Below are 27,581 nucleotides of genomic sequence, written 5' to 3'. Positions count from 1 at the left end.
CATGCAAGAACAGTAAGCCACCAAGAAAGAAGATGCTGTGTGTTTTTACAAGGAAAAGTGCCTGCTTAGAATTCAGCAGGTAAAGACAGAGCTGAAGTATTGTTTTACAGTGCAGTAGAAATCTTAAATCCATAATCTAAAATCATTACATATGTGAATACCAGGGAGGCACCACTTAAAATTAAGGTTTGTTTGTCAACTGAAGAAGTGAGGGCTATACTTAATATTGAGCAATTTCCACCCAGATGTGGGACAAACTAAGATGTCAACTAAAGCTAGAGAGAGGAGATGGGCCTCTTGTAATCCAGAAAGGGGGCTCAGAGCATGCTGCAGGAAAATGTTTCTCCAGTTTCCTATGTTTCTCCTGGAGATAGAGGTGGCTTCTTAAAGTGTGCCTTGATGAGGCCAATAAAGGAAGATTAGGTTTAAAGTAAGTGGAGAATTCCTGTTCAGAAAAGCTCCTTGTGTTTGAACCCATCACAGAAGGTGCTGGCATTGTGTGTTTTGCTTGTGTTTTTCTCTTATGCTTTTTACCATTTTCTCTGCACGTTTCCTCAGCTTTCTGGCTTGAAGGGTCTAGTAGGAGAAAGGTTTACAAATAGCAAACCCATCTGAGAATGTGAGGAATATGTGTGATAAGCCAGGCACTGCCAAAATTCAGTCTGAGGGACATAGGGAGCCATGTGGCTGGATCTGCGAAGGGGTAAAAATAGCAAACCTGTCTCTAAAAGAGGTCAGTCAAAAAGAATTTGGGGGATAGTGTCATCTGCAGCAGCGCAACAGCTATTTTGTGGTATGTTTTAGTAGACTGCTCATAAACTTGGTGATGACTGAAGTCAATCTGTTGTTTCCCTTTCTTTAAGATATGAACTTTTTCTTTCTTAATATATGCACTGCAGATACTGTGTTTATTCACTGGTCAGATTTATTATTTTCTTTTTCCTTTCCCTTTTTTTTTTAATGGCATGTAAGCAATATTGTACCTTCTGTTTGCTGGGAACCCTTCGCCCTCAGCAGAACTATGGTTTCTCAGTGCTTGATTAGCTGGGTTAATTTCATTTTGCACAACTGAAACTAATGGCCACTTACAAGTGCCAGAAGCCTGCTGCTGTGGTTTTCTCTTCGTGCCTGACTGTATTTGTGAGCAGTGCATTAATCCCAGCTCTCTGTCATGCTTTATGGCTCAATTATAGGGTGAACTGACCACTTCCTACTAGCAAGGAGAGGCAGAGGTCAGCAATTCCAGGTCAAGCAGTGAGAACCTCTCTTGCAGCTTGTCTGAAACCCACCACTGGTTCAGAAGCATGTCTGTCTGCCCCCAGTTCTTGGGCAGCAACGTAAGTCCTTTCTACCATAGAGCATGAATGCTTATCTTAACGTTCATCTGCGTAGATCAGTGTGTGTCACAGGTGTACCCAGCCGAAACAGCCAAAACCACTGAGCCAGTTAGCTAATTAAGTCAATCTAATTGAATGTGTGGGAGGGCATTGTTGGGTTTAGCACAGTCTGTTTTAGGAGCATGTAGTTACAGACATAAGGGAGCTGTGATGTATGGCTGCCTTACTGGAGCATCCCAGACAAAACATTTCTGTAATGATTCAGGAGTCCCTGTCCTTTCTGAGAATTGTGAGCTCCACAGGAGGAAATCATGCTAGCAGCCAGCATGGTGGCCTGGCTGGCCACTGGGCACCCATGCTGTAGAAGCTGCGCCTTGCACAAGCAGGCCAGGCATTTCTGGGTTTCTCTTTAACAGTGTAGAGAGGAGAGATACGCTTGACTTTCTGCCCCCAAGTAATTTTCTTCTCCCCTGCGTCTCCTTGTCTGGTTACCAACCATCTGTGTTCCCTGCCCCTTTGGTTTCTGGCCAGCACATGCCACTGTACCTTTCCCTGGCCATTCTCCGCTGTCCCACTGCCTACGCCTCCTTCCATCCCTCTGCTGGCCACAGTTTTTGAGGAGCCTCTCTCCTCCTAAGTCTACTAACTCGCTGAACTCTTGTCCTCATTGCTCTTCAAGCTCCTGGTGACTCTTTGCTTTTCCAACCTATGCCTTGTTCCCCTTCCCTCTAGCTTTGTTTGCCATGTACCCGGGAGCGTGACGGAGGTTTTCTGTGCGGAGACCCCATGCCAAGGCATTGCCTAGTAGAGAGAGCTGAAGCACAAGCTCTGCTCAGACCTTCTGCCCTGATCGTGCTCTTTGCAGAAGGAAACTTTGGAGGTTTGGCAGACTGTCTTCGCCAGAACCTTTGAGAATCATATCACATACAAACTGCAACTTTTCAGTGCTTTATACTGTGATCCGTTTTAATTTTAAGTGATAATGTATGAGATGGCAAAAGGCACATCTGTGGTATCAGAGCAGTGATGCTTCAAAGGGCCTGTCTCAAAGTGTGAAGGCTCTTGAGCTTCTTAAATATGCCTTTGACAAATGTAACACTGGGGAAAAACCAACATGTTTCTCTCTACCCTTATTCACGAACTTAGTTTGCACTAAGCTTGGTACTTCTAGCTGATACTTTCTTACACTCACAAAATAAAATTCAGCCCGAGGCAGACATCCAGCATTGAAAATCTCAGCCCTAACTGTTACTGTGTGGTAAAGTTACAAGCAACAGAAAATGAGGTCTTAAAATGAAAAGTGTCAGGCAACCTTAACTATATGTAGTCCTACAAGACCCACTGATGATAATCTGTTTTTTTGGCAGATTTCATCCAATTTGCAGATTCATTTTGACATATACTATACAAAGAAAAGGAGAAAAAAGAAGTCCCTGGAGTAGAGCTCTCAGGCTCATGGATACCACCTTACAAGTGGTGAAAGCAATGTTCAACCATGCAGTCATTTTACCTTCTGCCAAACCTTTAAAACTGTACTGCAGAAAGTCCATAAAAATAGTAATATAAAATGAAGGCACTGAGGCTGAGAGCTGTTGACTTTGTGCCAGTTCTTATCTCATTCTCATAAATCTAAATGTAGGTTCCAGGTAAATGTTGAATTACAAAAATATTGCAGAAATTGTAACAAAGCTTGCATCAACAAAAGCCTCGGACAGCATTCCATTTGGATTTGCATATCTAATAATTTTAGTAATAAATGTAGACTTCCCAGTAAACAGTGTAGACTTCTGTCTTGTTCCAGGTCTCCCTCTTCCATCGTTTTTCTCCCAGCTATGAGGTAAAATCTGTTAGGAGTATTTGTCTGAACTGGAACCTTGGCATTTGATTATTTGAGGCACCAGCAAGAAATGATGTTAAGCACAATCAGGGTGAAGAGGACTGGATTTGGGATGGCACATGGTTCTCTTGAGATCCCACTTGTGGGAGGTTGAGCCTGTAAATCCAGGGGCTGGGGAATCCTATGTGCCCAGGCATTCCTGTTGACCTAGCGTGTTGTTTGGGGATTAGATAGCAAGCTGCATCTAATAGAGCTTGTTTTCAGGCTTCCTGCAGCTGGGGCATGGAGTGTTTTTGTTGAGATAGCATGCAAAACCTGTGTGGATGGTAATCACCATTCCCTCGATCAGCCTCTGACAGTGTCTACATGACTTTTAAAGTGTCTTTTAGTAGAGCCCTGCTGACAGCTCTACAGTTATATAAAATGTTGCCTTTCTAAAAATCACTTCCCAGCAATGTCAGTGTGTGAAGAACTAGGAGAATCCAGTTACTTTCCTGCTGGGATATCATTCTTCATTTTCCGGAACCATTCCAAGTCATTTACATGGTGTGGGGAAAAAGGATTTGCTTACTTGTTATGTCCTTTACCTTGATCCTTGACAGGATGACTTGACACTACCTATACACTGGGGACAAAGGCTGCTAAGACATACGTGAATAACTCTGTTCATTTGGCAAAGTCTTGTCGTCTCACAGAAAAATAAACTTTGTACAAGTCTTTCCATTATTAGCAGTAAAACATAAAATCAAAAGTAATACAACCTCCTTCTTTTATGCTAGTTGCTAGGCATCATTCATTCTTGAGAGGATGTAACCGCGTTTTTTTTTCTTCTTTTTTTCTTTTCTGTTGCTTAATCTTATTCTCTACAAGAGGTCAAAATCCTCACGTGCTCTTTATTCTTAAAACTAGGCACATGCTTGAGCGCCGAAGGCATAGTGTGTAAGGCATGTGACTGAAAACTTGAACTAGGCCGTTATCATTTCCTGACTTTAATTATCAGAAAAGTTACAGATGGGTAAAGGACTACTTTAGATTTTCTCGGTAAATCACTCCCTCCAGCTTCTAATCATTTCCGTTCCACTTCTCTGGACTTCCTCCAGTTTGTTTATATCTTCCAGTAAAGAAGTGCCTGAACTGCATACAAGATTCCAGGTGTGGCTGCTGAAGAAATACATAAAGGCAGCTCTGCTGTGCCAACCTACCCTGTTGTGTAATGCTCATACAGAGGGAACTACAGACGTTACTGGTGTTTAGATCCTCCTCTGCTACGTTACTTCTTACATCTCAATTGTCCTGTTGTCAAGACATCTCTTGACATTACTGCTTTCCAAATTCTGCTTTATTGTTTACTGTTTATTTTAAATTATTCCCTGTGTATGTGCAGTAACATTTTTCTAACTGCAATTTTATTGCTTATTTCCTGTCTTTGCTTCTAATTTCTCTATATCCTTTTGTATTATTTCTCTATCCATGCTTACATTGATAATTCCTCCTCCTTTCGTCCTTCTTGCAGTGAAGAGATCAAAATAAGCACTAGTCCCTCTGATACTCCACAGAATATCTTGTCAGCATGATAAACTATTAGCATTTGGTGGTGTCTTATCCTCAGGAGGAACTGGCGGCAGAAATTTCTAATGGCAGACCTGATATAGAGTCTTCACATCAAGTAAATCTTGCCAAGTAATAACAATTAACTGGATTTTCAATTTCTTGCTTAATATATAAATTTTTTTTTCAGGTGAGGAATTAGGGTATAGTGGATGAGAAATGCAGGGCATAAAATGAACGGGGCGTTGTTCATTGGTGAATAAATAAAATACATTTTTTGCACAACTGTTTGCATCGCCAACAGTATTTCCATATCTGTGTATATCACCCTCTAAAGTAAGCATTCCTGATCTGCTGGCTCGCTCAACATCTTCGGGGACTATTACCTTGGAAGGAACGGGGTGCCAGTGCTTCTAGGAGCAGAAAGAAGGTGCTGTGTGCAGAGGGAACTGCCAACCAGCACTGTTTTTTTTCTGCAGAGAAACAGCAGATTTTTTTACACTTGTGGCCCTATCTCCACTTTTTCTTTGTGCAGACAGTTAGACTTGAGCAAATTAGAGATTAAGTGCTGTCATTCCTATCCTTCAGAGCCTTAAGCTTGTATTTTACTTTTACAAATGATTTTGTGTTCTTGGGATAATTTCAGCTCTGCATTACCAAAAGCTCTTAACATGGAAGAAAGCATGGACCTTCAAGCAGTCTAAGAAAGCCATGGGGCTGATGGTGCACCTCTTTCTGTGGCTGGAGAACTGCAGTGGAGGCATCAGCTAGTTACGGGCTCTCCTAAACATTGCCAACATGCTCCACTGTATAGGAGCATACACTTTCCTGTGTCTTCCTTGAACTCATGCTTCCCATGCTTCTAAGACAATACCAGTTTTATTCTCTCACCATGGTTGTTGAGTTATGTACCTTGTGAGATAGAAACAAGACCAAGGCGTAGATGCTTTCTGGAAAAATGAGTGTTCCCTGGAAACATTTGGTGAAGAGAAGTTTTCTCTACCAACTTCTCCAGACTTAGAAGGGTAGTCATGGCAGGTAGTCATCCTCAAGTTATCTTTTTTTTGGAATCTATTCCGTTTCAAAAACTAGTTCACTTCTGTACTTGATCTTTTATTAGAACTGCTTTAACTCAGGTCTTCTGAGTTAAAAGTCAGGCCAAAAGTCAGTTTTCCTCTTGGGAAACCCCAAAACCTGACAGTGACCAATCTCTCAATGTAATTCCTTAATTATTTCTGCCTGTGACTTTTGTCTGTGCTCCAAATTTGAAATCATTGCGCTGCTTTGGAGTGAAAATAAACAAGGCAGGATAAATACGTTGTATGAAACATGGTGCCATACTTCATTATTATCACTTATCAAAGTGGAAAAACCTTTTAGTATATAAAGTGCATCTGCTTATAATTTTTTATTTCCATCTTTGTGTGTTTTCAGACGCAAGCATACCTCCTCATTTCAGGAAGACTGCCTACCATGCTTTTTGTCAGTTTCACAGTTACTTCCAAAGATGGCAAAATGGAGCTAGGAAACTCAGGATGTGCTAGAAAAAGCAGAGGACTGGACTGTGCTCTTGAAACTAGAAATTGGGGTGGACTACATTACACTGAAATCTCACATGAGTAGAAAGTAGATCAGATTTTTGATGATAGTGACCTTTTCAAAACTTCCAATTTTGTTTTAAATTCAAATTTTATCACCTTTGCTTTTAATGCATGCTCTGGACAAGTGGAGTTCTGCCTTCAGTTATTATCATTTTTCAAAGATTCAACAACTGCTTTTGATGCCAGTAGTGAAATCTACCACTTAGTACATATAAAAATACATTGTCAGAAAAGTGAAACTGAGAAAAGCCTGCACACAGGCTTTGTATTAGGTGACCACCACCCTATATCATCCATTTGCTCTGTTGGCCTCACTTATGGGCTTGATAATACGGTTATTGCTGAAAAGAGATTTGATTTTAGCAAAATCGAACCTTTATCTCATTGTAATAAGAAAATTGCTGTATTTCATTAAGATTAACCCAGAGGATGTTCATGCCATTCATACTCTTCTGTAAGCAATGACATTTTGGTTCACGTGAGTTTTTATTAAATATCTGCTTACAAGAAACTAAAATTAATTCAATCTGCTCAGTACTCCCAGAATTTTAATTATGGAAATTGAATTAGGACTGAAGAAGTCTGCGTTTAAACATGTTCTGTGTGAGGTTAAATGTGAACATACTGAGGAGTTTTTTATGTTATTTTTCTTGAATATGAATGCAAGGAATGAGAATATATACTACGAAGGAGCAGCTACCCATATTCAGGGGTGAATTCTTGGATATAAATTAAATCATAATTGGTCTTCAGTTTTTACTAAGCAAAACAAATTTTGCAACAGTAATTATGTCAATTAGGCAGAATGATCTTTGAAAGTAGAATGAAATAATTCAGTTTATGCCTTGGTGATGCTGTAATTATGCCCTGGGATGACTCTTCCCTGGTTATTCTAGGTCTCTTTTGTCAGTTTTGTTTTCAGTGGCCACTGTCTTCCAGGCTGAAATGCTGTACTTGTTTTTAGCTAAATATCAATTTTCTTACAGTGTGAGAAAGGCATGATCCCTTTTTAAGTCCTGTGCTAAGAGGTATGCAATTTGTCTGAAAAATTTGGTATGCTTTAATAGATGACTTTTTTCATTAACACCCAACGATGACTTTGTAGGCACTGAAAATGACACAGCATGAGAATTGAGCTATCTGTGGTGTGAGCTGTTTAAGTCCTGGGATGATTCCTGAGTGAAATGTTTCTGGTTGCCCTGGCTGAGGGGCTCAAATCCAGCATGCCTGGCTGAATGAGGCTGAGAACATCACCAGCAAGATGAAGGCAGCTGTGCTGAAGTTTGGGATAACTGCAAAGCAAAGCTTTGTCTGTTTGTTTGCTGATGAATTATTCTTGCTCAGCCTCTTGCATTGGGATGAATAAGCAGAGGGTGAAGCAGCAGTTTCCAGGGGCATGGAGGATTGCCATGCTCCATTCAGAAGCTGCTTTTCAGGAGTTGTGAATGATGACTATAGACAAGGCTGCTCGGCAAGCTTGACCTAAATTCAGGGGAAGGAGGCATTGGACTCATGGCTGTCCAGTACAGTACCACAGAAATCCTGCAGTGTTTTCAGGAGGGGCTTGCAGAGACCTAGTCATGTATGTTGAGATTAAAACAGGTATTGTGATCAGTGTAATATCCTTTTAACCTACTTTATTACAGTATTTTAACAGCCAGTGTGTTTGGGAATCTTATTAAAATGGAGAGATCTTGTGATGTTCCCTCATTTTCTTCTTTCCGATTGTTTGTTCAGATTTACCTGGGAGAACACTGAGCTGAGGTTCCTGGTTGTAATAAATACACGCATAAATAAATGAAGAACCTATACAGATACACATTTACTTATTTCAGAAGTGAAAAATGGACTGAGTTCACTTCAGCAGGGTCTTGAGATTCTGCTAAAAGCTTCTGTTGTGATTGTATTTTTTGCATCCTTCAAAAAAAAAGTTACTAGTGACCAGAATTCCAGAGGAAAATATGTCAACATATGTGCCAACCGTATTTTTAAATTGATGCTATTATTCCTAATAATATTCAGTTTTGTGGGTTTAGCATATTTTCAATCTGAGCTGTAGTAAACTGTAAGAGAGAAATGAAAAAGGGAAGAGGAAAATATGCTTTGAAGATAACGTGTCATTCACACAGAATAAAATTTATAATCTGCTAAATGTGCAAGAACATACAGGCTTGAAGTTCAAATTATTTGGAAAAAAAACAAAAAACGAGAAATAAATAAAAAGTTACCAGTAATTTTGTTGACATTAAGAGTTGGACAAAAGTTCTATTGTGCAAAACAAGATATCTGTTTTTCTGTACCTTATAAAAACACCGTGAATCATACTGAGTGTCTGCCTAGCACTGGAAATTACAAAATGGAATTGACAAACTCAGTATTAACATTGTACCTTGATTTCCCCTCCTTCCTGCAGGAATACAATTTCTTTCTTAGTTTGCCTGTTTGAAATGATAACTATGACCATGGTTGGACACATGCCTGAGTGTATCAGCTGGATGGCAGGGCAGGCTAAGTAGTTTGAAGTAGACTCTCCATTTGTCTAACAAGCTTCTGCCATATATATGCTTATATCACAAATATTTTCAACTAAGCATAACACAACAAGTATTTGCAGTCCTTTTGGAACATGTCTTGTATATTGAAATTTTCCAGTAAAGTGCTTTACATTTTGTACTATGTTAAGAATGCCTTATCAGATTTTTAGCATGGGAAAGCAGAAGTAAGCATCATGCATGCAACATGATCTCTTGTAAATCTATTGTGCATACTGCTCTGTAGATAACAGAACTCACTTCAAAATTGGTCTGCATTTAAAATTTAAACCAAAAAGAAAAATTTGGAAGTTGCTGCAGAAGAAAATGCTGTAAAACATTAGATATCACAGTATCATTCAGAGCTCTAATTCTGACTCTCAGTCTTACTGTGTTCAATGTAAGCTAAAATCATAAACAATTGAACAGAAAACTGACTTCAAAACAGAAAAAATCATTTAGCTCTCTAACAGATTATTTAGGTGTTTGTAGATGTTTTTCTTTGGTTTTCATCCTAACCATATTTCCAATTCAGTGTGATTTCACTGAATCTGAAATGCTTTGCAAAAATCAGATCCTTGTCCCCTGAAATGTATTTTCTCCTCTTCCTTTTCTGTGCAATTTAGTATGATTCAACATTCCTTTGACTACATGAGAACTACCACATAGTCAAGGCTAGATTTAAACTTCCAGCATACTGAACCAAGAGCTTTGTTAGCTGCTCCAAGCTTCAGGAGGCCCCAGCTGCCCTCCCTGACCAACTGTTTGCTTGGTGCAAGTTCTGCCTCTTGTGGAGATGAAAGTGGGACACTGCAGCTGAAGCACCAGGGATGGTTCCAGCTTGGGGTGTATCTTGTACTGGTGGTTCAGTGCCCTGGGTGATAGGACAGCTAGATCCCCCAGGAAGTCTTTGAGAAGCTTTTTCAGAATTGTGCAGCATGTTTGGAGCATGATGGGAAAAAAAGGCACATGTCTCAAATATTAAATATTTATGTATATTTTCTTGCTTCCTTGTCTCACTGTTCTTAATTGGTTTCATCCCTGCTGGATGGTTTCTACTGTAGAGCACAGTGGCCTCTTTTAGGCTACATCCCGTGCTCCCTTGCCAAATTTCCTCTCTCCTTGATCCCTCTCATTGGTGCCCTTTCACTCTGCTTAAAATAGTGAGTGAGAACAATTTTTTTATCTTCTCATATCCTTTGCCAGGATCACCAGACTGCACCAGTTGTTTTTGTTAACCTGGTCTCAGCCCATGTTGAAAGCAGGTTTCCAGCATCAGGCTGTGGCTATACTGAAGTGGGTAGATGACTGCAATCTGCGCTCTTTGATGTGTACACTGAGAGCAGTCATATGGCAGTGTGAAAACTTCCATGTATTGTATTTCCTGAGCTGTTGCATTAGCTATTCGCTGATGGCTAATCCTGAGCAAAGAGATTTAAAGTAGGCATTTGTATGTAGTTATTAACGGTAGGCAAATGTGGTGCTGTATAAGAGCTAGAGGGGACACAGCACTCCCTGCTCCGCTTTCAGAAAGAGAGGGAATTGGCTTTAAATGCGCAGTCACCAGTGGTGGAGGCACTGGTACTTCATCTCTACATTCAAACTTCAGTTTTTGGGAGGAAATGTAGTAGTTCATGCACACAGAGTGTTCGATCGTAATGCAATCCCCATCTAAGAACAAACTGTAGCTCTTTCTCTGGGATATCTGGGAAGAATTACTAGCATGTATTTCAGTTGGTAGCACATATGATGCGTTAATGAGAAATAACAGTTAAATACAAAGTCTAATGCTTGTGGAAATTTTGGAAAAATACTGTGTTGTGGAAGTTCATAGGGTGTCCTCACTATTAGAGCATCACACAAGCGGTGTGCCTGTGCTGTTAAGAACCCTAGCTGGGCTCTGTAGACCTTACAGAGAACAATACTGTTGAGGCTGTGCTTTTATCCACATCCCAGCTGGTGTTATAGTGCTTTGTTTGGGTGTACAGAATGAGTTGCAACCTTGGAAAGAGGTATAAAAGTGCCTGATGAAATTAGATGAGTTGATCCATTAATGTAAAATACAAAAGAAATCAAACGATGCCTTGGGATCTGGAACTAGCTGGAGGTGTTCAAGGATGAGAAGCAAGCCAGAAATACCCTAAATATGGAGAATAGTTTTCCAAACATTAGAACAAACTAAGTCTTTAATGGAAGAAAGCCTAGAAATTCTTGCTTCTGAGAAAGATTAGGCTATATCTATGTAATAGGCGCTCTCTGTAATAATTATAATACTAGATGAATATTGTCTTGAGTGCTTGGCAGATAGGACCTTTACCTGCAGCTGGAAATCCTGTGGTCTGGGATTGGTAGGGCCAGGTGAGTAGGGCTGTGGAGTGGCAGAGGAGATGATGTGAAAGTGGGACCACGTTTTTCAAACCCTTAGATTGATTATCTAAAATACAAACTGAGTGTTTGCTGTATAAAATGAAGAGGCAATATTCATATCTAAGCTCTGCACCTCATTTGTGGCATTTGTAAGCTGATTCCACATTACTCATAAAGGATAATGACCCAGCCTTGTTAGTTTATGATGGTTGGGGTGGGCTGGTTAATGGGCAGCGTGTCCCTGCACTGCAGACCAGCTAGCACCAGGGCAGTGCCATGGCTGCAGTGGGGAGGGGGCTGCATTTGCTCCAGGCCTGCAGCTCAGGAGCGACGGCCCTGATATCTGCTTCCCAGGTTGTTTGAACCAGTTCAAGAGCAGTAAAACAAGGTTATGTAATTGACATGTGATGCAGCCTAAAATAGTGACTGCAAACATAGGCTGCTGTTGCTGGGCAGTTGTCAACTGCTAAAAAAAAAAAAAAAGAAACAAAAAAAAAAAAACCAACCCCTCAACTGTGTAACAAATGGACCTTTTAAATGAGAATGCAGTTCTGATTTCTGTTGACTAGCAAGTGTTTGGCTTTTTTTTTTTTTTAATTGCAAGGAATAGAGGCTCCGTGAAAACTGAGATTTTGAAAGAGATTCATCTTCTCTTGCTGAACACGCTGATTTGAGAGTTTGTATGTCAGATTGTGAAATAAAATCCTTAGATATTACATACAGTTTGTTTCCTGAAGGTGCAACATAACTTCTGTGAAATAGAAAATCATTTTTTTGCATGTGGGAAACGATTGTTTTAGCAATAGTTCTATTTATATTCTGGTCTATAAAAAGATAGAAAATGTTTATTTGTATTAATTAATTATTTGTATTAACTAACATTAATTAATGTTAATTTGTATTAATACAAATTAATTAATTTGTATTAATATGAGGCTTATGGTGGTAACATCAGTTTCATAAAATATGTGAGGGTCCCAGAACTGGGTGAAAGGAGCCTGTCATGTACCTCAGGAAGTACAGAAGGGTGAGCAGAATGTGTTATAGCAGGCAGCCGCCTTCATTAGGGCTACAGCAGCAAGAAGAAGTCCCAGCCCAGAGTTCTGTGTACTGTGGACAACTCTGGCTGAGGTGAGAGGCATCTCTTCCTCCTTCTGATCTTCTGCAGCAGGTTTTACTTGTGTCTCCTGCAGTAGGGGAAAACTGCAGCCCCTGGCAGTGGCTGCAGTGGCCCATTCTTGTGCCATCAGGGAGCTGGTGGGTGGAGGGGAGGGTCAGAACTGAACAAGAAGTAGGTCCCCTGATTCTATAAAGGTTGTGGTGTAGAGCCATAAAACCCAAATTATTTTTTCTTCTCCCTTCCCTTGTGCTAAGGAGGACAGGTAACAACATCCCTGCACCTACTCAGCAGGTGCTGGTCAGCACTCAGCCATGGGACTTTGATGTGCATCACTGTTGTCGTGGTGATGCACTTCTCACGTGGGGAATGTGGGGAGAAGCAGGCCCTGCTGCTCGCCTAGGGACTCTGAAGGGGTCAGAGCACTGGCATGCAGCTCCAGCCAGCAGGGCTGCGGGTGAATGCTGGCCCCTCCAGCATCCAAGGAGGCTCGGCTGGGTTATTGTCTGTAGGAGCAGGCAGCTCCTCCCACAGTTTGATGAGTTCACGTATTAATTCTCTTTTTGCAGAGGGAAGGAAAGTTTGTGAATTTCACATGCATTTTGATATGCTCCAGTGAGATGCTATTTTAAAAGTTGAGGGTTTTTTTAAAGCTTGTTCTGCTTTATTTGCTCCTTAGCTGCAGCTCTTGTTTTCTCACTTTCCTCTCCTTTTGCGAGGCTTTCTCAATCACGTCTTTGTTTTGGACCCTAGAGCTCACTGCTGGCTCAGAGGCTGTGCCGGTGAGACTTTGCGGACTTTTCCCTCACCTTGCCCAAGGGGATGCTTGCATGGCTGTATGGCCCCATTCGGGGATGGGGAGTGCCAGCTCCAGCTCCAGAAGCACACAGTGGGGCTGCAGGAAAGCACAGAGCAGAGCACCACAAGCATGAGTCAACAATGCCAGGCAATTGCCAGAAGACAGATTGGGTGCAGGATTGTGTTAGCAGAGTGCTGTGTGCAAGGTGCGGGAAGTAACCATTTCATTGTGCTTAGCAGCGGTGGAACTCAGCAAGAAAAATGTGTCCTGTTTTGGGTGCTGCATGTACGAAAGAAAGCAGGGAAGAATAAGAGAAATGGTGACAGATTTAGGAAACATGACCTGTGAGGGAAGATTGAGAGAACTGAATTTGTTTAGTCTAGCAAAGAGATGTGGAACATGCATTTTTCGATAAGCATAAGATTGTTGTAAGGAAGGTGGCAGACTATTACACCGTGTATCTTGTGGGGAGTGCTAAAATCTCTTTCTGTTGCAAAATATTCCTCATCGTGTAAAATGTGAAGGGAAAAAAATTACACCCTAAAGTGTAGCCAGGCACTGGCCTGATCAAGTGCTGCGTAGGGAAGCTGCAGGAAACCTTTCCTCAGAAGGTTTGTTGGCAAGTTTAGATGGATGGAAAAAAAATCTGCCTGAACTATAAAGCTAGCCTTATCTTGCTTCCATGAATGGCCCTGAATTAAACAGGCTTTGGATCCTCTTCCAGCACTGTTTTCTTTCATCTTTCTTTCCTCTTCTTTTCTTTCTTTTTTTTTTTTTTTTTTTTTTTTACAATGTTTGACACTTGATCATAGTAATCGCTTCTTCAACAAGCGAGCTCCTGACTTAGACTTTACAAAAAAAATTTAAAAAATAAAATACAATGGAGAGAGAATGTGGAATATTTCACAGAGTTCTGTAATTTTCTACTTTTGCCTTAGGCAGTAGCAGAAATATAACTGGCAAGAAGTATCTAGACTCCTTCCTACTGCAGACTTGAGTGCCTTGACTTGACAAGGCCCATGGACACGAGCATGGCTGAGCGTGTCAGGCTCTGGGGCTGGTCGGGCAGTCGTGCTGGAGTTTTGGAATGGGGAATGGCACAACTGATGCTGCAGATTTCTGCTGCAACCTTATTTGGGCAGTAATTCATTGGCCAGATAAGAAATGCTTTTTTTCCTTCCCACTTTTCCTGCTGAACTTTGCTTGCTCAAGAAAATAAGAAGAAAGATTTTATGAGTGCATCCGTTTTGTTTTATTTCATAATCTCATAAAGTTAGAGGATTAAAGAGTTTTTAACCGCTTTTCAGTTCTCTCCCTTATTAAGTATTTCTGTGCATGCTTTAGTTTGTGTCATTTTGTGATGCATGAAAAGTACAAACTCAAATATTCTTTTAGCTCAGCCATAGCTATGACAGAGTTTTATAGCCTCTTAGTATGTAGCATTGTAGTATGTATTAATTATTTATTTTGAGCAGAAAACTTTCCCGGCATCCTTTGTTATTCTGTATTATAGATGGAACAGGAATTACCTTGTATAAATGCACTGTATAAGGGCATATATAAAAATTACTTTCATCTTAATGCATTAGCACATATGAGATGAGTATCTGATATCCACTCTGTCATTTTCCAGCCCACTTGCAGGTGATTAAACTGGATAAAAACTGGGTTAAGCTAAGCACAGATACTCTTCTTGAAAATGTTAGAGGTCTAGCCACTGCAGGCCTCCTTGCAGGGTGATCTCCATCACCTCATTGAGATCTGAAGAGCCCCAGAGGTGCTGAGAGTCACATCAGTTTCAGATGTATAGGTTTTTGGGTTGATTTTGAATTTTTTCAGGGGCATGAGTGAGGATCATGCTACACTAATGGAAGAGTCTGATTCATTATGGGAGTCTTTGCATTACTAACTTATTCTACAAAATCAATTTTATTTCAAATGTGTCATTTGTCTCATAATAGATGATACAGCAGATTTGCAACTGAACATTTCTTCTTTGATAGCTACAGTGTATATAGAAAATCTACCCAAGTGCTGATTTCTTCTGTTGTTTAAGTCTTACAGTTATTTTAATTAATGTAAGTTTTAAGATGGCCATGGTTATTTGATTTATTTATTTATTTATTCATTTTAAGAACGAAAAACTTGACAGTCTCTCTGATTTACAGAAGACATTTGCTAAATGGAAAACTTCTCCCTTGCTTACTGGAACTGCTTACAGATTTTGTACCATATGTTAGTATTCGGAGATGCATGATTGAAAAAATGATGAACCTTTACTAAGTTATGCTTTCCGAAACTATTTGATTGTTCTTTACTTCTTTACAGAAAGGGTTGTTAAGCACTGGAATAGGCTTCCCAGGGAGGTGGTTGAATCACCATCCCTGGATGTGTTTAAAAACTGTTTGGATGCGGTGCTTAGGGATGTGATCTAGTGAAGAGTTGTTAGAGTTAGGGTAGTATGGTTAGGTTGTGGTTGGACTCAATGATCTTTAAAGTCTTTTCTAACCTGAGCAGTTCTGTGATTCTATGGTAGGCTATAAAGTAATAATTTCAAGCTACCTAAACCATTTGAGGGGTGACATGGAAGTACTCTGCTGCAGTAGAAGAACTTCTTATGGAGTCACTGTTTGACAGTGATTAAATAAAAAAAAAGTTTCTACATTATTTACAAACGTGGCCCAAGTAATTATTCTGGAGTACATAAATGTTAGCCTCTTTCTATTGAAGTCATTTGCTTCTGAAAGCGGTACTGAAAAATATTGACTTAACACGTGTACAGTTTTATAGAACAAACTGCTTTCAGGGATATTCCGCAATGGGGTTCATTTCACAGCATTAAAGCTGACTTTTATTAATAGCCTGCACCCGCCTGTGAAAGACTAAAAATGGTATTGCAGTACTGTGATGTACAAAGGACATTGTATGAGCACTGAACAATCGTACTTGGATTCACTGCAGAAAATACCAATTCTTCCCTTCTCTCCACAAAAAAGGCATAAAAGTCCAGATACCAATGTTTGTAAAGGCATATAAACCATCTCCAGTCAGTACGTCATTATTTAAACACTGCTGTTTTCCACTTCAATTTCACTTTTATGCTGCTGTTTCTTTAGATTGTTCAATACAGAGTAAAAATGCAAAAAGGAATTAAGTACATGCACAAGAGATGAATCTGGTTTTTGTACAGATCACTCTATACATTTAACATTATGTGATAAATTATGTGATTTCATTCTGTGATTAGCTGAGAATTTAATCTTCTTATTGTTTTTAGAAGGCCTTATTAAAGATCACGTTGTTGTCACGATGATATTGTTCATCTTGACCTTGTCTGGCATAACTTTATGAACTTCACAAATTCTCTTGCTCAACTTCTGTTCTTACTCTGCAGGGTCACGATGGTATGTAAAATCCCTCAATAAAAACTGTCATTTGCCACTCTGCTTAGTGATTAGACCTCCACAGCAATAACTAGATGACAGTATCTTTGTGATGTAGCAGTAACACGCTGCTTACTCAAATAGGATCTAAGCAATCATGCGACATGCTCAGTGCAGATGCAAGAAACAGCCCAAACTTCAGTTCTACGTCTGAATGGATAACATTGGCTGAGGGTGAAAGAAAGTCAGATATGAAGATACAGAATGACTTATCTAAAGATTTAAGGCAAACTTCTGGAAGAGCTCAAAATAGAAGCCAGGTCTCCTGTGTCTCATGAATATTCTCTTTGACTTTTCCTGAGGAGGCATTTGTGCGTTGTGAAAAATATCTTGGCATAATATCTTAGACCTCTTGTTCTGCTGCAGCTCTGTCCCCTTCTTGAGCCTGTACCTTTGCTCCCATTGCACTTTCCAGCTGCCTAAACATCAAATCATGGCTCCGCTTTTGGGCCTTGCCAGGTGTTTCTTACCCTCCCAGCTTCTATCGCTTGCACCAGTTTTTGGTATCAACACTAATGTTGGTTGTCCAGTTATTGGTTTTCTTTGTGTCTCATCTCCTTCATTGGCAGTCAGCTCAGGAGTCTCTCTGCTTAGCTGTCAGTTGGTGTTACTGCAGTTGCAGTCCTAATTTTTTTTTTTTTTTTTCCTTTCTCTTTTGTTTCAGACAGCATTGTAACTTGCATTTAGTTTACAGAGTACCGAGTTTCTTGCTTTCTTCTTAAGTGCCTCTCCCTGAGGCTTGGTAGTTCTTACAGTGCCATCTATGTAAAGCTGCAGCACACTGTTGTATTTTACACTGCACCATTTTCTCAAATTTTGGATGCTGGCAAACCCTGTGGCATTGTGCTTCTGTGAGCTGTGTCCTTTCCTTTTGTCCTTCCTTTGGAAATCCTTTGTATGGCTTTTTGCCCTATCTCCTTCAAGCTGGTTGTGGCCACTCTAGATCCTGGCAGCCACTCCTGGATTCAGGCAGCTCAAGAAATCTTTTCCATTCTCTGTCATGCTGAACTAACCCTTGAGGCTTCCTTTCTCCCACACCCAGTTCAAGCACCTTATTTGAGAAGTCCACATGGTAGGGCCCTCGTCTGACAAGCCGCATCCAATGGCTCTACCTACATTCTTCCCACAAAGAAAAACTTGAATCTTCAAGTGTATTAAATGCCAGCCTATTTTCCTTCTTGCCCATGTATTTCCTTTCTTCTAAATGTTGTGTGTTGTATACCTGCTGTCTCTTTATGAGTGCTTCTGGGGGCTTTACAGAATTGAAGTAACCTGCTAGGATTTAAGCTTGCTTTGATAAACCTTCAGAATTCTGCAGTATGAAAGGTATTAAATCAGAAATCAACTACTCATTGAGCTGTTTAAAGAAAATGGAATATGTTTAGAAACTTTACCTCTACTTTTCATTCCTGCGTTAGGTTATGAGCTTCTTTAGCATTGAGACTATAGCCCTTGGTTTTGTACCAAAACTAAGAGTTGTTTGGCTGATTTGTGATACCTGTGCATGTAAGGATATTTGAAAAAAATCTCATATCAATCATTTGTGGCCTGGACAAAAAGAAGGGGGAAAAAAAAGCCCAACAAAAGCAGGTGAAGTCCTGTTTTCCTAAATTAAAAAGAAGAAAAGCTCCGAGTAAGGCCTGTTAGGCAAGGCAAATTACCAAGGTTATTGGGAAGGTTGAAGAATGGGATTGGGAATTTTTGCATTAATAAAAACCCAAAATGACTGCAAAATGAGAGGAAAAGAAATTGGAATTATTTAAATACATAGTCTAATAATGCATTTTGGTTTTGGTTCATTCAGGACAGCATAATTATCTGTGTGCGGGAAGGAATGACTGCATAATTGATAAGATTCGGAGGAAGAACTGCCCAGCCTGTCGATTACAGAAATGTCTGCAAGCTGGAATGAATCTAGGAGGTAAGTAGAATATTAATAGTTTGGTCTCTTAATTTGATTAGGCAAAAATATTGGAAATGTGCAGCCTTTTTATAGTTCTGGCAGCTGCACAATCTCAAAAGTTTAAGGTGGAATTATCCTGAAGAAGCGCTTAATAGCTAATAAACTCTATTGTCATTCTAAATCAGCTTTTGGAGATATGTATTTTATGGCTCAGAAAAAAGAAAAGTGGGTGTTTTATGATGACAGTAATTTTCCTGGATTCTCATATAGGTAAAAGTGTTAAGGCTTCAAAGCTTGCATAATTTTTTTGTGATAAGCATTCTGTAGACTACTGAAAAATGTTTCTATGCCATGATGAAAAGCAAATGTACACACAGTGAAATCTCTTAGCTTTTTTGTTGTTGCTTATTTAACAATTATATTGATTTATTTCTGCAACTGTACGAATATGCAATTATTTTGATGATGATACTCTGTTATATACTCATAACAAAAAGGCAAAAACTTTTCTTAATAATTATCAAAATATTTTAAAAACTGTATTTTAACACAACTTTAATAGCTTTTTCATTGTTTTAATTCTTCAATTACAACATCTACATAATTCTGGCTGTGCTTCAGTAAGTATCATGTTACGAGTCATCTCCCTGAGCAAATTGTATTATAAATCACTTCTTCCCCCCAGCTCTCAGGTTTATCATAGTGTCTACCACTGGGGCTTTTGTTACTGCTACAGGTCCTTTCCCTGATGCAGGGAGTGACTCTTTCCTTACAATGTTTTCACTGTTCCATAAAATGGTAACATGGTCACATGCTTCCTACAAATTATTTCCTCTATCTCAATTTGTTTTTTTATCTACTTGGACTCCTTCTCCTGGTAGTTTAGTTCTATGGACACATTTAGCTGCTTGTCGTTAATAAGATCTGTGCAAACTCCAGGCTCCTGTCTGCTGCCTGGTACATTTTCTATCTCCCCATCCTTTTCTGCCCAACCACCTGGCAGAATGCTCAAGAAAAACATTCCTCACTTTTCTGGGAGAGTGACCTCACTTTTTTTCCTGCATTAGGACCTTTTTCACATCTTGCAATTTGACAGGCTGCATTAACTCCTACGCTCCTTGTTTCTCTTTCCCTGAAGAAAACAGGAACAAATCATGGTGTACTGGGAGCTGGCATCTCCCCTGATTTTGGTCTACTCTGTTGAATCTAGCAAGGGAAGCAGACCATCAGCTTTGTTTGATGAATCAGGGGCTCACTGGTAGCAGCAGCTTCTTTTCTTCAAAGAAAGGAGCTCCTGGAGTCTGAAAATGTATGTGGAGCAGGTAGCCTACATTTCTGGATTGCTAAAAATTTTGCTGCAGTACTCATGCAGTTCATAGGCTTTTCTATTGCTTCATCCTGCGCAGTGCACAGCTTCTGCAAGCATGCCTTCTTTGACAAGCATATGTGCGTCGTATTCTAGCAAAGTATAGAACTACCATCCTTCTTGGTAATCTTCTGTAGGAACTTGTGATTTGTGTCTAGTTCATCTCTGACTTTTCCTGATGTGCTTCAAACTGTGTTCACACAAAGTCATCTGCAAAAAAAACCCAACAAGATTGGGAGTAAGCTTAGCTAGGATTCCTGTTTCCACTCAGCAGAGTACTGTACTTACGGAATGCACTGAAAAGTCTTCTTCTGTGTTACATTTGGGTAATCTACTGGAATTTTCTTGCAAATAGTGATCTTTGTTTAATGACCTAGAAGGCAGAGCCTACATCTGCAATACAGTTGCAGAGGCATGCAGTTGAGCTGTTCTGGTGATTTTCCTCTCTTAGAAAAAGTAAGATCGCAGAATGGCTTGTGTTGAAACATCATGAGCAGAAATGCCAACCACTAGATCAGGCTGATCAGGAACCTCTTAAGCCTGGCATGAAACACCTACAGGGATGGGGCATCGACAGCTTCTCTGGGCAGCCTCTTCCAGTGCTTCACCACCCTCTGAGTGAAGAATTCATTCTTAACATATAACCTAAGCCTCCCTTCTTTCTGGTTATGTCCATTCACCTTAGTCCTATCACTGTCTACCTTTATAAGAAGTCAGCCCCCCTCCTGCTTGTAAGCTCCTTTCAAGAATGGGAAAATCACAGTGAGGTCTCCCTGGAACCTTCACTTATCCAAGCTAAACAGTCCCAACTCCCTCAACATTTCATCAGTAGGTGAGGTGCTCCTGACCTTTGATAATCTTTGTGGCTCTCTTCTAAACGTGTTCCAACAGCTTTATGTCCTTCTTGCACTGAGGCCCCAGGCCTGGATGCAGCACTCCAGGTGGTGCCTCACAAGGGCAGAGAAGAGGGGTACAATCACCTACTACTTTTCCCTGCTACCCAGCCTTTTTTTGATGCAGCCCAAGATACCACTGGCCTTTCAGGCTGCATGAGGTGGCTCGTGTCCAGTTTTTTGTTCATCGGGACCCGTAAGTCCTTCTTGATGAAATTCTTGTTCCTGATTCAATTCCTTTATGCCACACAAAGAAACTGAAAGATATAAAACAGTCTTTCCATCACTGCAGCATATAGTATGGAAACAGCTGTGGATGTGCATACGGTATAGTGCCTTGTGCATCATCCAGTAGAGAAAGGCCAGTTTGGAGACAGTGGGGAAGACTAACAGAGATAATTAAGGTGCCTGCAGCCTGGAGACTGTATTTACCATTCTGAAGATCCCAATGGCTGCCAAACTATACTAAGAGAGCTTTCAGTCTTTGAGATGTCCCAAGTCTTGCAGGAAATCATAGCAGCCTCAGCAGCTAATGGCTTTAAGCTTTCCCAGTAGCAAACTTTGCATTGGGCATCTTCAGAAGAGCAGTGTAGTGTCTCAAACTTAATTTTGGGAACTTCTGTGTCCTGTTACAGGGATTTCTGAGATGATGGAGTTCATTGTGAAAAAGGAAAATGGAAATATATATACTTTTAGACTTCTACCTTTTTCTACCTTGGAATTACAAGCAAAATGCTCAAGTGTTTTCTTAGGCATTGTGAGCAGTAAAGAGCTGGAGGAAAATTAATTTATAAATGCATTTTACTTTAAATCCCACTTGCAGCGTAATACTCTTCATAGCTGAGTCACACTGCACGGTTCTGTGCTCTTCATGCTGTAGATGTAATTTAAGCTTTCACCCTCCACATGGAAGCAAAGATAAACACAAAAACCAAATTGCATTGAAGTTGCTTATGTGTTTAGTTCAAGGGAAAGATAGCAAGATATGCAGACGGGCTCAGGGCTGAAGACTGGGCAAGTTGCTGAAGGTATGGATGTTTCTTTTCTACTTGATCTTAATTATAACAACTTATCCACTCACTTGAAAAGAACAAGAAAGAAAGCACAACAGTTGATGTGGAAGAGATGTTGCTGTAAATAACAAGATTCTGTCTCCCATGGGGCTGGAAAAGAAGTTGACTTTTTTTTTTTTTTTTTAATCCCTCCCTTTCCATGAGGAGGCTGCACCTCTGGACCTCACATTTGTAATGTGAACATTTCTGATTGTCTTTGTACTGCTACTGTGAAGATACTGATTTCTGTAGTGGAAATGGGAGATCAGAAAGATATTTCCATGCTTCCCACAACACGTTTTTGCTCAGTCCATGATTAATCTACTGTTCTTTGTGTTTTGGGTTTGGTTTTTTTTTTTATTATATTCTTTTTCATATATTTTTTTTAAATGCTCTTTCTTCCATTGGCTGTGTCAAAGTACTCATTTTGTTTTGATCAGTTATCTTTAACTTCCCAGAATGCTGACAATTTTTTCTTGGGAAAAAAAAAAAATATTTTGATGTGTGGCAGCATGCCATGCTTTAAGCACCTTTTACAAAAATGCTTGTAATTCAGGAATACATCTACACTTTCTCATGAATGCTCAACAAAATTAATGTTGCAGTTTTATTGTTTACCTTCTTCTTTTGTTTGTTGAAAAATTGTAGAGTTCTCATTGCTCTCATCCTCTAACAGACTTCAGAGAATTATTCATCAAGCCAATAACTAATTTACCTAATTATGTTCTTTTCTCCATTTTTATTTTGATTTTACATGAAGCATCTGCAACCTGTAATTTCTGCAAAGCTCAAGTTGCCAAATATCAAATTAACTCATCCTCCTTGTTTCTACAAAGTATGCCTGTGCACTGCAGACAGACATAGCCCTTCAGCAAGCAGGACTCTACAACTTTTTTGGGAATCACAGTTTGTTTGTTGTGTTTAAAAGAAAGAAAAAAAAAAAAAAAAAAAAAAAAGAACAAAAAACTTCCAGTACCATATGCTAGACTTAATTATTGGAAGAGTTTCAGAGTGAGCAACTGCACTATGAAGGTATGCTGGCCCATTTTTGGTTTATGCTCTTTTGAAGATTCTTAATTAATTTTCAGTTAATTATGGACCAGAATGACTTCATGAGTTGTGAAGTTTCTTCCAGCATACGCTGCGATCAGATTTGTCGAGTCTCTCACTTCCGCACGAGACATTTTCATTCTCCTCCCACCTCATGCTGCTGTTCTTTTGTTGTACCCGTTGCATGGCAGTAGCAGGGGGGTCACACTTGATAGCCTTAGCCACACACAGGTGCTCAGTGGCTCCCCATACACCATCAGCTGCATGCAGCTAGGCAGCTGGAGGCTTGCAGCAGTGCCTCAGGGTGGCTCAGACCTTGCAAGTCTCACTCTTGCTGCATGCCGTGCTCTGTGCTGAATCCTAGATAAAGGACATGTTTGGTTTGGGGCGGCTTGAGGGGACTTCTGCCACTACGATATCTCACTGGCAGGTTAGTCGTTGCTCCTGTGACCAAGCATCTGCCTTGCTGCTGTGTGAGTACTGAAGTGAGTACTCTTATGCTATATGATGTGTCGTATGGGTGTAGGGTTGTGATCCTTTCCTGCTTCAGCTCCTGTATAGAGCAGTTCTGAGACTTATCAGCTGTTCTTTCCCACAACAGTAAGAAGCAGCTTGCTGAAGTACTCTTCAGATATTGTAGGGAAATAAAATAGATTTCACCTTGCAAATTGCATAGTTCATCGCTCAGAATGCAGAAGCTGCCTGTGAAATGCGAGTTTTGATTTTGCATACATTTACATATGTAAGACACTTCACGTAAAAGATGCTGTGTGTGCTTGCACATCTCCTTTTTTATACATTAAAGTATTTCAGTAATCTGAAAAATAGATTAAATGAATTGGTACTAAGAGACAGCACTTCACCTTTTTGCCCAGTTTTCCATTTTCTGTTTAATAACTCATACTAGTAATGATTTAAAATTGTGGTACTATTTTTGGTTACTTTAGCTTATGTGTACGTATTGTAATGTTTTGTATCTTCTCAAGAAAAAGAAAGAAATCAAAAAAAGGAAAATAACAGAAGTATTTAAAAAAAAAAACTGGAAACTAAGAAACTCCTAAAAATACAGCACCTCTTGGTGATGTAGAAAACAGAGGTTTTATTTAAAAATGTCTAGCAATTTACTACTAACCAAGATTTCAAAAATTTGAAAGGAAAACATAATGTGCATAAGAAACTGCAAAGCAGTTTTGGGTACATATATGGTTTACTTTTATATTTCATTTTAACCACTTTTAAATGCCAGTTAACTTCAACTACATTTTTATTTGTGTTTATTATGTAGCAATTTCCTTTTAGGGAAACATGGCAATTTTTTTGTGTGTGTCAGTTCTTCTTTGAAAGTTTCACCAATATACCATATACAGCAGTTTAATGAAGTTGTCTGTGGTTTTAGTAAAGCAAAACCTCCTGTCAGTTTTGCTTTGATTGTAGCTGGACAGCGTAGTTGCGGTACCTACTATTGTTTCAGATATCATTAGTGTTGCTTCAAAGAACATTCTTTTTTTTTAGGTGTTAGAATTTAAGGAAGCATTTGTGTGGGATACAAATCCATCGAGTTATGACGTGCCATTTACGCCTACTTTTATTTGCAGTGTACGGTGTATCGATGCCAAGTCAATAGCAGAACATGGGAGGAACCGTGCTTGCCTTGTGCTGTAATTTTGTTAGGTTTTGTAAATTTTTGCTGTACTCATGAGATGGATCAATAGGGAAAACCAACTTGCTGCAGGGAGTCCATGTTAGAGTCTCCTCAGAAGAGGAATCCTTCATTTTGACCAACTGCCAGTTCTGCTTAAGGCAGTGCCGGGGCCGCATCACCTCTCCACTCTGCGCTTGGTGAAGTTACTAAACAAAAATAAGAACAGAATAAATTCAGTTGTCTTCTTCCGGTTTCTCTAGGAACTAATTTGTTTGGGAATTAACTTTTCCTACTTCTGTGTCTGTTCTCATCCATGGTACAAAACAGTGCTCTTGCTGTGCTCCTGCTGTGACGCACTAACGTTTCATCTGAGCCATCCACAGGAATAGTTTAGATAACTGTCTGAACAGTCACTTGAAAAAGCTATTAAGAAAGTATTTGGGAATGATGAAGAAAGTGCAGAATTTTGAAGAGGACTAGTAATCTCCCGGGTATTGGTTAAAAACTGGTATTGAAATTCTGTCCTTGTACTTCACGTTTTGCTGACAATTTTGTTTCTAATATGACGTCAGCTCACAGCACCAAGAAGGCGCACTGCAGCAGTCCAAAAACACCGCGACTCATACGCAGTGATCCTCAATCAGATTCATAATTCAGGTTCTTTGTTTTTTCAAGTTTTGCTAGTTTCAGCTCTGCCTTCTGACTCGCGTCCAGCTGCCAGCTTCGTTTGTCTTTTCTCCAGGAACAGCCTTTCAGGCTTTTGGCAAGGACCAGCTGAACTCCAGACTTCCCCGTTTCATCTGCTGGATGTTCTATCCTTCCATTCATGGCACAACAGCTTGGGTTGCCAGCTTTGCAAAGGAGTTGCAACTTTTCAAATCTCCTGCTGGGATTACGTGCCCCAGCCTGCCCAGCATCATGTGGCGACACTGTGCATGCAGGCTCTTCAATGTTTTGTCTGGTTTCAGTAGCATGCAGCTCTTGCTGTCTGCACTCAGAGGGTGCTCTGTCCCTTGCTGACCATACTGTATGCTTTGGATTTGGTTATGAACTGCAAACTTGTGCTACGTAATGGCTGACTCTTTTATGTGGATCCTATCTGTAGTGCCCTTGAGCTCTTAAACTTTTCTATCTGTTGTTAGGGCTCCATCATTCACCTCTGGGACAATCCCAGAGTAGATGACTTACGTGGCCTCCCAACCCCAGGACTGAAGTTTACTCCCTTTTTATGTCTGTGCAGCATTTCTCTGCCTTGTGGGGCACATAAATTTAACAAGCAGCTCTCCCGAAGATCCTGAAGTGAGTTGCTGGGTTGTTGGTGGTTTTTTTACTCATGAAGATGCACAAAAACAAGCAGGCCCATTACACCTTTGTTCACTGCTTTCTCTCATCATGCCATAGCAGGCCAGAATCACTTAGTGTTTCCAAAGTTCTTTATGCTCAGCTTTTGACGTTTTGTTTTTTCCTGAATCACCAAATTACTGTGTTTCCTTCCACAGCGTTCTGAGTCCATTTCCTTTTCACTGTTCCCCACAGTGAAACAGTAGTCCAGGCTATGAAGTATGCCCATGTCTCCCCTTCCTCTTTCCAGAGCTGCTGGTTATCACCAGAGCCCTTCTGAAACCTCTCTCTGTGGTCTGTGGTGTTGTATTTCCGTTACTCACTTCCCCTTTAGTGCAGAAAGCTGTAGAAGCAAGAGGAACTTGTCCTTTTAGCTTTGGCTTAGCTATTGCTTCAGAGAGTTTCCACCTGAGTAACAGTATACAAAGGTTTGACTTGCCATTTCTGACACAACTTTGGACAAATTATAGTAGGCTTCCTGTGCTGATCAGCAGTTTTTGTTAAAACCCTCACTAGTTGCCTGCAGGAATGTTGTAGGCTGGTTTAGAAGAGCCTAGAGTAAAGCAATGAGAGTAGTTACCAGTCTTACAAACCTGACTGGAGACAGGTTGAATGTTGCTTGGTAATGCTTAGTTCAAAGAAAGACAGGAGGAAAAGCTGAAGGGAGTTCTGGAGGATAGAGGTATCTTCAAAAACGTGATGCATTTCTGAAGAGGAGGAGATTTGCTTTCTGTGTCTGTGAGCAGCAGTGCAAGAAGTGGTAAACAGCAAGAAAGACTGAAGTGAGGAAATTGAAACCTAGAATAGTTGATCTGGGGGAGATGTGAGGTCTATTACTGGGCATCTTAGAGATTAGTTGAGGTTAGCATTTGTCAGAAGTGATGTAGCTGCAGTTGGTTCTGGTCTGAGCAAGAAAATGGATGTACGTTTGTCCCCTCGTCTGTTTTCTTCCAGACTGTGTTTAATACTAGGTAAGGGCATATAAGTTAGCTAATTTGTCTACAAATCAAAGAAATATGAAAATGTTACTTCCACATGACAAAAAGACATTTAGGATTTTGATATCAGTGATCTTAACTGAATGAGCAATCCTGTATATCCTGTATCTCTCTCTTCTGTGTGACAGGACATTTTGAAGAAGCAGTGGTGCAACTCTGCATATCACGTGCTCTTTTCTTCTGATGTTGTGTTGGTTTTTTTTTTTTTTTTTGCTTGTCTGCTACTTTGGCACTTCACAGGTTTTAACTTGACTCTAGAGCTGTGTTTACTCCGGTAATGTCACAAGGAAAATTTATTCAGTTGCATATTGTGCCTTAGCACGTGAACTTGTTGTTCTTTCTCCTTGTTCTCACATGTGCACTTTGCTTCAGAACTACCTTAGTGGCCTGTATTTTGTTTTAAATCATATTGCCTTCTTTTTTTCCCAAGTGCGTGTCTTTCAGTTTTTAGTGTCTGTGTTTTGCTAAAGTAAGTGTGAAAAGTGACAAGGCTACCTGTCTCAAAAAGAGGACGTTGGAGTTAGTATTAATAGAAAGAACAATGCACAGCAGGTTTTGAAGGAACAATTGAGCAAATTTAAGACTTAGCAGTACACAGGTGGCAAGAAAGTGGAGTTTAACAAAGGAAAGCCAAGTAGCAGCATCAGCCAGTGTGTTTGTGAACCACCCAGTACCACCCAGCTTCCTGCAAACTGATGTGGGTGATTTGTGTGCTCATGGTGTAAGCTTTGGTAGCTCTTTGCTATCAGTTCTCCA

The 27,581-nt window shown here is 40.2% G+C and overlaps 1 protein-coding gene across 4 annotated transcripts in view; it reads left to right on the top strand.

Annotated features, from left to right (window-relative positions):
* Window positions 1-27,581, top strand: part of NR3C2 (nuclear receptor subfamily 3 group C member 2) — a 199,683-nt gene that overhangs the window by 126,572 nt on the left and 45,530 nt on the right. For all 4 annotated transcript variants that reach the window (XM_048942623.1, XM_048942624.1, XM_048942622.1 and 1 more), the window contains one exon: window positions 18,385-18,501. In XM_048942623.1, coding sequence (XP_048798580.1) covers window positions 18,385-18,501 — 117 coding nt within the window. The remainder of the gene's footprint in view (window positions 1-18,384; window positions 18,502-27,581) is intronic.

Source organism: Lagopus muta, chromosome 4 (assembly GCF_023343835.1).
Source record: "Lagopus muta isolate bLagMut1 chromosome 4, bLagMut1 primary, whole genome shotgun sequence".
Classification (NCBI taxonomy): Eukaryota; Metazoa; Chordata; class Aves; order Galliformes; family Phasianidae; genus Lagopus; species Lagopus muta.
The sequence above is the reverse complement of the archived record's forward strand: the minus strand, read 5'-3'. Positions and strand labels throughout refer to the sequence as shown.